The sequence below is a fragment of the Dromiciops gliroides genome, chromosome 5 (assembly GCF_019393635.1).
Source record: "Dromiciops gliroides isolate mDroGli1 chromosome 5, mDroGli1.pri, whole genome shotgun sequence".
Lineage (NCBI taxonomy): Eukaryota > Metazoa > Chordata > Mammalia > Microbiotheria > Microbiotheriidae > Dromiciops > Dromiciops gliroides.
Window position 1 is genome coordinate 293,052,458 of NC_057865.1, and position 12,041 is coordinate 293,064,498.

General features: G+C 54.5%; 1 protein-coding gene across 1 annotated transcript in view; it reads left to right on the forward strand.

The window, feature by feature from the left end:
* The window catches only part of SREBF2 (sterol regulatory element binding transcription factor 2), a 44,339-nt gene that overhangs the window by 19,743 nt on the left and 12,555 nt on the right, over positions 1-12,041 (forward strand). Inside the window, exons 6-12 of the mRNA XM_043965728.1 lie at positions 422-536; positions 1,316-1,497; positions 4,241-4,433; positions 5,084-5,265; positions 8,474-8,750; positions 10,962-11,131; positions 11,562-11,730. Coding sequence (XP_043821663.1) covers positions 422-536; positions 1,316-1,497; positions 4,241-4,433; positions 5,084-5,265; positions 8,474-8,750; positions 10,962-11,131; positions 11,562-11,730 — 1,288 coding nt within the window. The remainder of the gene's footprint in view (positions 1-421; positions 537-1,315; positions 1,498-4,240; positions 4,434-5,083; positions 5,266-8,473; positions 8,751-10,961; positions 11,132-11,561; positions 11,731-12,041) is intronic.

A 12,041-nucleotide genomic window follows, 5' to 3' on the forward strand; every position in this document is an offset into this window, starting at 1 on the left:
GAAAGATATCTTAGCTAATCCACACTTTGGGCTCTTAAGCGATGCTTCTTAGGAGTGAGGCATGCTTGTGCTCTGAGCAAACAGCATGCTTGGTGTAGGGCAGGGAGCCCCAGATTTAGAGGCAGAGGGACCCTGGGTTCAAATCCCTATTCTGCTACCTGTGTAACTTTGGACAAGTCACTTCTCCCCAGAGGAGGGACTCAGGCCTCATGGCCTCCGAGGGCCTCTAGCTCTGACACCAGGCTCCTCCTCCTTTAGAGCCAAGGAGCAAGGACGGTCTTTGTCCCTGATGTCCCTGCCTCCCCACACACCCCAGCCCGGCTTCTGATTTTGGCAGCTGGGCCTCTGAGATGCAGCCCTGCCCCGCCCTTGCCCGCGGGCCTGCGTCTTCAGTGCCCTCTGTCTGTGTCCCTCACTGTAGATGCACAAGTCCGGGGTGCTGCGGAAGGCCATCGACTACATTAAGTACCTGCAGCAGGCCAATCACAAGCTGCGTCAGGAGAACATGGTGCTGAAGCTGGCCAATCAGAAAACCAGTAAGTGCTGCTCGGCACCTCTGTGGGCCTGGCCTGGGGAAGGGCTTTGGGCTGGGGTGTCCAAGCCTGGGCATCTTTCAGCGTGTTAGTTCCCTCTGCCATCCTGTGTGTTTTATTTTATGCCTTTAAAATGGGGTTCTGAGGGGAGCCTACAGACTCACCGGATGGCTCTGGGTAGAATGAGATGGCGTCTTGGACATGGCCGAGGGCAACACCTGTTTTGCCTGACCTGGGTTATAACAGTATTCTCTTTTTCTGGCTCAGCAGAGGGGGTGAGAGGAGGGAAATAAGGCAGATTTTTGCTAACCAAGAAACAGGTGATGCTATTTTTTACTAAAAGAGCCCCCGTAGATTTATTCTGCTTGGCCCTAGAGGGCTGGACGAGAGAACAGGTAAAGTCACAGAGGCAGGGATTTCAGCCAGGCGATGTGGAGACTTCCTAACAGGGAGCGAGCGGTCCTTGTGTGGAGTGAGCCGCGTCCCAGGGGAGGGAGGCTCTTGCCGGGGTCCTTTGGTGGAGGCTGAATGCCTGTGGGTCTGGGATGATGTAAAGGGATATTCTAACCCTAGTGGGGATGGGTTTGGGGACCCCCGGAGCCCCCTCCAGCCTGTGCTTCTGCATTTCTGCTTATCTGGCGCTTGTGAGGTGTTGAGTCCCAGAAGTGCCTAGGCAGGGGAAGGGGGGCAGTGAAGCAAGACCAGGTGGGGCCCACTCTGGCTTAGGGGTACGAGGAGAGAGGAGAGGACCATTCATTGACCAGCTCTGCCTCTCCCTGCAGAACTTCTGAAGGGCATTGATCTGGGCAGCCTGGTGGACAACGATATAGACATGAAGATGGATGACTTCAACCAGAACGTTCTGTTGATGTCTCCCCCGGCTTCTGACTCAGGCTCCCAAGCGGGTTTCTCCCCTTACTCCATCGATTCAGAGCCGGGGAGTCCTTTGTTAGATGACGCTAAGGTAAGAAGAGCCTACTTGAAACCATGTCCAAACCCCAGTAGGGGCTGGGAGGGAAGAGGGGAGGGAAAAAGTGATTAATAAGAATGCTGGTGAGGTCAGCCCGGAAGGACGTCAAGTGCTACGTGAAGGGCTGCGGTACAAAGGAAGGCAAGGACCGTGGTCCTAGTCCTCAGGGCACCCGTGCTCTACATTTTCTTCTGTCTCTTATTTTTTGTCCTTTTGATTCGGTTTGATTCCTGATGGCTCACGGTAGTTAGCTCCCACCTGCCCAGTTCTGATTTGTAAGGGATAGTGTTCCTCAGTTAGCTTTCGCACCCCCTTTCCCATTTGGCCAACTCTGCTTTTTAGGGAATTCTTTCCTTCAGCAAGCAGCCGGGCAGAAGCCTGGAGACTGGAGATGTGGTCACATTCAAGCAGCTGGAAGTAGGCCAGCAGCGTCTCCAGATTGGGGAGTTTGTGGAGGGCACTGGAGGGTAGAAAGGGTCAGGTTAGGAAGAGCTTTCCATGCCAGCCCGACAGTGGAGCTTCTGTGTGATTCTGGGGCTAACAGGCAGCCCCTGCAGCTGAGTGGGTTGTGAGTGACGAGGGCACACGTGTATGTTAGAGAAGTCTCTGGGGCAGCTGAGGCCCTGGGGAGGACCGTGATGGCAGGGGCCTGGCTCTAGAAGCGCTGGGGCCTAGACGAGGCTCCTGCCCCAGACGCTGCCTGAGAAGGTGGTGTAGATGAGAGATGGGAGGAAGATAGAGGCAAGTCTGGGGCAGTGTGCAGCTGGAGGCGATACGGGCCTGGGTGACAGGCAGGGCACATCCCATAGGGCAGTGCCCTCGCTGGGGCTGCAGGAGCAGGAGAGCAAGGTCATCAAGGTTGGCTGAAGGGAGTGACTTAGAAGGAGGGGGGTTGTTGTCTGGCTGTCCTGGATGGGGGCGGTGTTCGAGGTACCTCGTGATAATGGCAGCTAAGTTACCATTTCAGACTTCACCATTTCCCTTCAGAATATTTTTGAACAAAATCATTCCTTTGAGATCGGGCACAGAAATCTCATTAAATGTAACTTGGCACATCTGGGTTTTTAAAAATGCTTTTTTTCTTAAAATAAGCCCTATGGGGCACTTCAGCAAGGATTCTGGGGCATAAAGATACATTTTGAAGGGGTTTCGTGGGCCGTGAAGTCTTGAAAGCCCTTCGTTGAGAGGACTCGGCTTAGGAGACCTGGGCTTTCACTTCGGGTCCCCCATGCGAGGCTTGAGTTATTTCAAATGCCGTTTTCTTTTCATTTGGGTCAGCCACTGCCTTGACCTGACACCAAGAGGGCCCTGAGTCCTTGAAGGCCGGTGTGGCAGGACACAAGCTGGGGCAGGGGGGCTGGGAGAGGCTTCTAGTAGCCATCCCTGCGTCATGAATGCCAGCATGGTCCTCAGGGCGGGGTTCTGTTTCTCCTTTTTGGCCATAGCAAATCATGAGGATTATCTGTTAAGGCATAGGTGGGTGGTGGTCTACATCTCCTGGGAGGGCCTGGAAGTATAGGGTGTGAAGTTTGCAGGTCCTTGGATCATCCCCACATCAGCCCTGCCGTCCTTCTAAAAACCACAGCTCGTATTTATTTAGCACTGCCAGGGAGAGACCACATTCCTTCCAAAGACCCTGGGAGGTCATGGGCAGCCTAAGAACAATTATCCCATTTTAGAGTGGAGGAAATAGGTCCTGAGACGCTGAGTGACTTGGCCAGTAAATGTCAGAAATGGACCTCCTGAGTCTCAAGTTTAGCATTATCCACTGTGCTTCTAAGAGATAAATTTAAAGATGACTTAAATCACTTAAGCTAAAGAACACTCAAGTAAACCCAGGGCTGGGTATCTGGGAGGTGTCCTGCAGAGGGATTCGGGGCACGGCCACGCCTGGCGCTGTGCTGCAAAGGAATCCTTCCTGCTAGACTTTGGGGTGTCTTTTCTCTCTGTTCTTGATAAGTGAATGAAAGGAAAGAAGGAAGAAAGCCAGAAAGATAGGGGGATGGGTGGGTGGGTAGGAAGACGGATGGATAGATATGGATAGAGAGATGGATGACAGAGGTACATGGATGGATATATGTGGATGGGTGGATGGATGGATAGGGATGAATGGCCAGATAGGTAGACTTTAAGTGCTTACAGTGTGTCAGGCACAGATGGTACAAATACAAGTAAGTGAGATAGTCCCTGCCCTCCCGGAGCTTACATTCTGTGAGGGAAATGCACCTCAGTAGGGGAGCCGGGGTTAGAAAGAAGAGTCGAGGTGTTCTTGAGTTACCTGTACGTGGCAGCAGGTTTGGAGATGCTGGGGAAGGGACGGGACGACTTGGACCTGGGGGAAAGCAGGGGTGTTGAGTGTTGGGGCAGAGAGCCAGGTGTGCTTGCCGTGAGTCCTCTTGTGTGTGTCCTGGTAGATAAGGTGAAAAGGGAGGGGGCAGTGAGGCATCATGGAATGCGCCCTGATCTCAGAGGCTGACCGGGGGCCAGGCAGCTGTCTGCCCCCTCCGGGAGTCGGTGCCTCACGGGGTCATTTGTCATCTCGATCCAGAAGAGGTTTGCAGACAGGGTGTGTGAGGCACTTTAGAAACCTGACCTGTTCCCATTGACTACGCTAAAACATCAGTGAAATGCGCACGGGAAAGCCATTGCTAGGATGCCAGGTGACATCTGGTTGTGTTATGGAGACTTGACAGATGGGACTTCATGTGGTTTCTTCCCTGCCTTCTTTGTGTCAAAGGTCAAAGCGGAGCCTGACTCTCCTCCTGTGGCGCTGGGCATGGTGGACCGCTCTCGGATCCTGCTGTGCGCACTCACCTGTCTGTGTCTCTCCTTCAACCCTCTGACGTCGCTGCTGGAATGGGGAGGGGCCCACAACTCGGGCCAGCCGGCCCCCGGGGGCTCCAGCCGGAGCATCCTTTCCTTCGATTCAGGTGTGTCACTGCCGGGAGCTCGGCGGTGCTGTCTTGTATCTGTGGCTGAGGCCAAGGCCTCATCTGAGCCACAGAAGCAGGTCGGGCAGGATCTGGCTGTCCATCTATATGAGGCGGGTGACGAACAAGAGCCCCAGGGTGGGAAGGATTTTGGGGTGTCAGTGGGGGGGGTGTGGTTCCTCTTTCCCGTTTTCCATGCTGGCCTGCTGGGAGCTGGAAGGCTGCCCCTGGGACTGCCCCAGGGCCTGGGGCTGGGCTTCAGAGATGAGAGCTGGGCAGACCAAGGATGTCCCCCCCATTCTGTGGTTACACTTGGTGCTAGCTGTGAATGTTCACTCCTTTCCCTCCCAGGCTGTTAGAGGTGTTTGGGGTCCCCTAAGCAGCTCTGTTCATGCCCCAGCCCAGTCCCCCCAGATGAGCCGGAGGAGGCCGAGGGCGAGCACTGTCCGCCTGGCCCGGGTCTGATTCTTGCCTGTACCGGCTTGGGAGATTCACTGCTTTTCTTCGGGCCTCAGTTTCTTCCTCTGTCAAGTTGGGGGATGCCGTCTGGGGGCTCTTGAGCTGGGCTTTCCCTGTCTAGGTTCCAGCAGCCTCGGTTTGTCAGGTTTTGTCTCTCGAGCTCAGGCCCCTTTCTCACCCTCCTTTTCCAGGTGCTGGCAGCTGGTTGGACTGGATGTTCCCCACCCTCCTCCTGTGGCTCTTAAACGGCGTGATTGTCCTGAGCGTTTTCATCAAGCTGCTGGTGCATGGGGAGCCCGTCATCCGCATGCACTCGCGGACCTCAGTCACGTTTTGGCGCCATCGCAAGCAGGCCGACCTGGACCTGGCCAGGGTGTGTTGTCCCCCTCCTTGGCTTCTAGTCATCTCGAGGGCCGTGAAAACTAAAGGAAATGACTCCCATCTTATGGGTCCATGTCTCCTCTACCGTGCACTGGAAGGGTGGGCGAGGCCCAGGCCTAGATGGAGTGCCTACCCTGGCAAGGGGTGCCAGGTCTGGGCCCCTGGCGGTGGAATCCTGCCCCTTCGGGTCCCCATCATTTAGTGGGCAGAGCTCATGTGTCTCCTTCTTGAGAGGGGGAAGGAGCGGTTGGGAGGAGCAGCCCAGGGTCACACTGGGGGATGCTAGAGTATTCTTTCTTCCGTTTTCTTGGTATATTATGAATAGAAAAAGCGAGAAACTTGAACATTTCAGTATGCAAAGAACACCAGACAAGGGGCTGCACAAGGTATCCCTGACCCTCTGTCATGCACCATTTGTTGTTTCCCTCAATACATGTGATTCACTCCAGCATCACCGTGCTCTTCTCTGTCCCTTGGGAGCCTCCTTCTGCTCCGTGTGTGTGTGTGATCAGGACCCCAGAGGTGCAGGGCTGGCCTCAGAGCTGGCAAGGTGTGGGGTCGGCTTTCTTTGCTTCTCAGTGATCCGCTCAGCTCTCTGAGACACTGTAGTTTCAGAGAAAGTATTAACCTGCATTGGTGGAGGGTGCTTCCTTACTTGGGAGTTCCCTTTTATTCCAGTGAATAAAAGTCCACAGGTCCAGTTCCCACCCTTACCACTAGCCTCCCACCTCTTCTCCTTCCTCCCTTGTGAAAAGGACGGCCACATCGCCTAAGTCCATGCACTGGCTGCCCAGGGCCCTCATCTCTGAGCCTCGCGCTTGGGCTTCTGGGCTCTGGTTGGCCACTGCTTTGCTCTGAGCTCATCAGCCTTTCCCTCACGCTCCATTTTCTAAATTGTTCTCCAGGGCTTTCTCACTTCTGTTTCAGTTCGTACAAGGCCTCTAAGCGTTCTCTGAAGCGGTCCCTTTTGTCATTTCTTATGGCCCAGTAACGTTTTGTTGCATGAATAGAACAGTACATCTTCCCCTTTGTTTCCAGCCCTAGTTTGTCCCTAGAGGCTCAGTCTTTTAAACTGTAGTGGCCTGGGCCCAGTGCAGGGGGCTCTCACGTCTTAGAGGACCTTTGGTGATCCGAATTCCCCTCCACTTAAACATTCACACCATCATCATCATTCAAGAGACACTCACTGGGGCCTAGTCTTGGAGCCCTGATACAGATGTCAGAGTTATTCTGGTCTGAATCCCCTTCCCAGCCTTAGATACTCCACAGTGACGAAGAGCTCACTACCTAGTTAGACATCCTGTCTCATTGCGGACAGCTTTCACTGAGTATAAGACACTTTCTTTCTTTAGTTAAATTTTTTTTCAAATAAAAATCTTTTCTTTCCTTCTTACCCATCCTCCAATTAAAAAAAAAAAAGAAAAAGAAAGCTTATCTTTATCATATGCCCAGTCAAGCAAAACAAATTCCTTCTTTTGGCTGTTTGAAAGAACCATGTCTCCTTCCTCGTCTTGAGCCTGTCTCTTCTCTTTTAGGAAGGAGGAGAGCCACCTGCCTCGTCACGGGAGGCTTGTTTGATCAGAGCTTCTGAGAGTTGTCTGGGTGCTGTGGCTGTCATTGTTGCCATTGTCCTGGTTCTGCTCACTGCCCTCTGAATCAGTTGGCACAAGTTTTCCTGGGTTTCTCTGAGTCCATCCCTTAGGAAGCTCTTTTATCTACATCCCTGCAGCACCTGTTGGCCCCCGGTCCATCCTCTGAACAGGAGAGAAGGCACTGGTTGTGGCTCTGCCTCTTTGAAGGCAGCTGTCTATTTTCTTTTAGCTTCCTCTTTTCAGGATAGGCATCCCCAAAGCTTCCCATCTTGGTTTCTCTCTTCAAGATACACTCAACCTCTCTTGAAATGTGGTACCTTGGGACAGCTAGGTGGCGCAGTGGATAGAGCACCAGTCCTGGAGTCAGGAGGAGCTGAGTTCAAATTCAGCCTCAGTCACTTAACACTTACTAGCTGTGTGACCCTGGGCAAGTCACTTAAGCCTCATTGCCCTGCCCCTCCAAAACAAAAAACAAAACAAAACAAAAAAAGAAATGTGGTACCTCAAATGGCATTTGGGCCTCTGGCTGGGGTCTGGCTGGTGCCTGGGAATGTGGACCGTGGACTTCCCGCAATGGGGACCTTGTTTCTGGTGGTGTGGCCTCAGGCTTCCTTTGCCTTTTTAGGTCTTGTATTGCTCTTAGCTCATGGGATTGTAGCTTTAGAACTGGAGACCTTGAGGGTGAGGAAACAGGTGCAGACTGGGGAAAGGACTTATCCAAGATCACACAGGTGGTAAGGGTCTGAAGTGGGGCTTGCACCTAGGTCTTCTTGATTCCAAACCCTGCACTCTGTCTACTGCAACAAGCTGCCACAGAGCTACTGAGAGACGAAACCCCTTGTGTCTGAGTCACTTCCGCATCTGCTGATCCAGGTCTCTCCCCCCCACCCCCATTCTGTGCTTAGGCGATGGACTTTGCAGGACTTTGCATTTATCCTGGTTGAATTTTATCATATTGGTTTGAACCTGACCCTTTTTTTTCCATGCATGCATTTATTCATTCATTCATATCATCCTGTGTGTGGTGTGGTTCTGTTGTTTCTTGTGTCAACCATAAATTTGAAAACCAGTATCTTCATGTATGTTGTTAATAATCCAGAACATGGGGCGGGGTGGGGGTGGGGTTGGGGGGAGGCTCCGACCCAGTCTAGTAAACATTTATCAGATACCTGCTCTGGGCCTGGCATTATCCTCAGCCATGGGGACTCAGAAACAAAAAGCATTTCTTCCCTTGTGACATGCCTCTCGAGACCTCCGTGCCACTGGTTCTTGAGCTGAGTATGATTGTTCTTTTGTGAATCAGCCATCCCGGCCTGCCCTCCACCCCACCTTCTCTTCTTGGCTCTCTTGAAGTTGGGATAGACCATGGCATAGTATTTCCCTGAGGTACCCAGTAACCCTGTTGGCGAGGAAGCAGTTAGCTCTTTGTCCTCTCTTCCCCTCCAGGAGAAGCACATGGGGCAGTTCTGCCATCGGCTTTAGTCTGTGGCTGCTGGGGGAGCAGGAGGAGCCAGTCTCAGGCAGGGTGGTCTCAGCACAGAACAGAATTTTGGTGACACCATGGGAAAACCAGGGAAGACAATACTGTTTTCTTTTCTCCTTCTAAAGGGGGATTTTGCCGCAGCAGCCTCTAACCTGCAGACGTGCCTGTCTGTCCTGGGCCGCACGCTGCCCACCTCCCACCTGGACCTGGCCTGCAGCCTCTCCTGGAACGTGATCCGATACAGCTTGCAGAAACTGAGGCTGGTGCGCTGGCTGCTGAAGAAGGTCTCTCAGCGGCGGCGCCAGGCAGCCGTGGCTGCCGGCGGCTTTGAAGACGAGGCGAAGACCAGCGCTCGGGATGCCGCCTTGGCCTACCACAAGCTTCATCAGCTGCACATCACAGGTCGGGCAGGGGAGGCCGGGGCGGCGTGTGTCTGTTTCCCTGTTTCCATTTTAGCGCTGCCCCCCCCCCCCCGTGCGGCTGGGTGGTACTTAGAGCACTGAGCTCTTCTGGCAGACTGCAGCTGCTTGATGGCGTGGCTCTGGGCTCCTTGGGGGCTTCAGCCCATCCAGGAGTATTTGTCGGTGCCTGCTGTGTGCCTGGCACTGTGCACACAGATACGGGTTGGGGGGGAGAAGCTTACTTTCCCATGGGGCAGAGAGCAGATACGCACTGATGTAGTATCTGATGTATTATAAACACACGTGTGTGCAGAGGTGTTCAGTACATGGTAGCTGTGGAGGGTGGTGCATGACATGAGTCAGGCCAGGAGACTTATGGAGGGGGTGGGCATTCCGGCCTGGGAAGAACAGCCCCCTAAAGTCTCAGGGATGGGAAGCGGGGTGTCATGTGGGAGCACAGAGTGTGGGAGGGAGGTCAGGGCCAGTGAGGCTGGTGGGGGGGGCCAGGCTGTGTGTGACTTTAAAGCACTAAGCAGAGGAGTTGATGTTGGAGCCAGGAGGCCATAGGAAGCCCCCGTTGGACCGGGAGGGGGATGACCTGGTCAGAGGTGTATTTAAGGACAGCTCCCTTGGCAGCCAGGTGTGTGTGTGTTGGTGTGTACAAGCTTGTATAAATGGGTATACATATACATGTGTACACATTGTGTAAGTAGGTATGTGCATATGTGTGTACATGCTTGTATAAATGAATGTGTGTATACATGTGTTCGTGCTTGTATAAATGGTTGTGTGCATACATGTATATACACTTGTATAAATGAATGTGTGCAGGGGCAGCTAGGTGACACAGTGAATAGAGCACCGGCCCTGGAGTCAGGAGTACCTGAGTTCAAATCCGGCCTCAGACACTTAACACTTACTAGCTGTGTGACCCTGGGCAAGTCACTTAACCCCAATTGCCTCACAAAAAAAAAAAAAAAATGAATGTGTGCATATGTGTGTCCGTGCTTTTATAAATGGGTGTCTGTGTGTATACAGTCTGACAAAATAAACCTTTCCAGGTTAAGCGTGTACATGGTGGTGGGGGTGGGACCAGGGCCTCTCCAGAGCAGTGCTTTGGTCTGGCACTAAGACTCCACCAGAGCCAGGCCAGCCGAGGTCCCTGCACCCTGAGGAGCAGTAAGTTCTGCAGGATCCTGCAGAGTGCTTTCTGGAGGCCCAGCAGGGACCCCCCAGTGGTCCAGCCCAGGACCCTCAGCATTTGGGGAGACATGGGCAGAACCTTGTGGTGTTTGGCTCCTGGGCCCTCCCTTGGCAAATCATGGAGTGAGCCCTATTCTGGGCACGTTTATTCAGATCTCCATCCTTCCAGCTCGAGAATCCCATGAAAGCCAAGCGAAGGGATGCATGGCCTGTGTTCCTTGCACTCTCTCTGGTTGCTTAATCAGGCAGTAAACATTTATTAAGTCCTTGCTGTATGCCATGCCCTGTGCCATGCTCTGGGCATACAAAGAACGGCCAAAGCCAGTCCCTGCCCTCCGGGAGGTCACTCCCATTGTAACTCAGGGCCTTCAGTTGCAATGAATTAAAGCTCATTTTAAAGAATGATAAGCTCAGAGGAGGCGTCAGTGGGGTGGGAGGGGAGCCAGGGAGTCCTGAAAATCCAGAGCAGGGCGGGGTCTCCGCCTCCATCCAGGCCAAGGGGCTTGAACGTTTTCTGTGCGCTGGACGGAGCGCACTGGCGCTCTGGACAAGCCCAGGGATGCTGTCTGAGTGGTGTTTTTTGAGGCGGAGATTCCAAAGGAAGCGGGGTTACAGGAATGTGAAAACCTTCGTGGACCCCAGGGTCAGACCTCTTGAGCTAGGCCGGTTTGTCCACAAAAACACTCAATACATGTTCTACCTGCCCCCACTAGAAGACTCTCCATGATAGGGAAGCCCCCCCTGTGGAGACAGGGGTAACCTGTTCTGCCCTGGGTGCGCGACGGCTGTGTTCTTGAAGCTGCTCTGGAAAGTAGGGTTTGGGGCCTGTTGACCTTGGTGGGAGCCACCCCCTGGGCTGGGCAGGACTGAGCCTCCCCTTGGCTCTGGAGCCTTGCCTTGGGCCTGGAGATTCACCTTGGGCCTGGAGCCAGCCTTTGGGCCTGGAGGCTGGCCCTGTGCTGACGGTGGGTGGGTAGCTGGCTCTCAAGTAGGTGTCCCCTGTCTGCAGGGAAGCTCCCGGCCGGCTCAGCCTGCTCCGATCTGCATATGGCTCTGTGTGCCGTGAATCTGGCCGAATGTGCCGAGGAGAAGATCCCCCCAAGCACCCAGGCCGAAATCCACCTCACAGCAGCCGTGGGGCTCAAGACCCGCTGTGGAGGCAAACTGGGCTTCTTGGCTGTGAGTACCTTTGGGCCTGGTGACCCTGCTACGGGAGCAGGGGGCAGGGAGCCAGCCAGTCTGGGGCCCAGGGGCTTTGCCAGGCTCCAGGTGAGTGGGTTTGCCAGCTCAACGCTGCCCGGCACAGCTGTCGGCCCTGATCCTGAAGCCAGAGCAGCTGCCTCTAGGCCTCCTGGGAGTTCCCTGACCTCCTGACTCCCCCCTTCTTCCCTTGGGCCTCTGTGGGGCTGGGGGTCAGGGTGAGGGCCGCCCCGTAGTTGGAACACAACCTGGCACAGCCTGTCCCACATCTGGCTCGGCCTGCCCTTCCTCCTGCACACTTCTGGGCAAGTTCCCCCAAATGACCCCCGCCCCTCATTTTGCCTTGTGGTGGGATAGCTCCAGCACACAGTCACTCCCCCCCGTTCCCTTGTGCCACCTCCCCTCCTAGAGCTACTTCCTGAGCCGAGCCCAAAGCTTGTGTGGCCCTGAGCGGAACGCCGTCCCCGACTCCCTGCGTTGGCTGTGTCACCCCCTGGGCCAGAAGTTTTTTGTGGAGCGGAGCTGGTCGGTGAAGGCGGCCACCAAGGAGAGCCTGTACTGTGCCCCCAGGAACCCAGGTGGGAGCTGCCCAGCCCCTGCACCTTGGGGTTGGGGGGGTGGAGAGGGGCAAGGGGTCCATGATCGGCCCTGCCCCTGGTGCCTGGGGGAAAGCAGGTTGGAATGAAGGGCCAGCTATGGCTCAGGAGGCGCCATTGTGGTTAGGCCACTGGCCATTGACGAGAAGGGATTCGAGTCTGCTCTGGCTATTGCTGACTTGGCTCTGAGCTGCCAGACCTCGCACACTTGCCTTTCTCTGTCTGCCTTGCTGTCCCCTCTGCATAAGAAACCTGCTGTCCACAGCACGAGAGCGTGGCGGGCTGCCGGACAG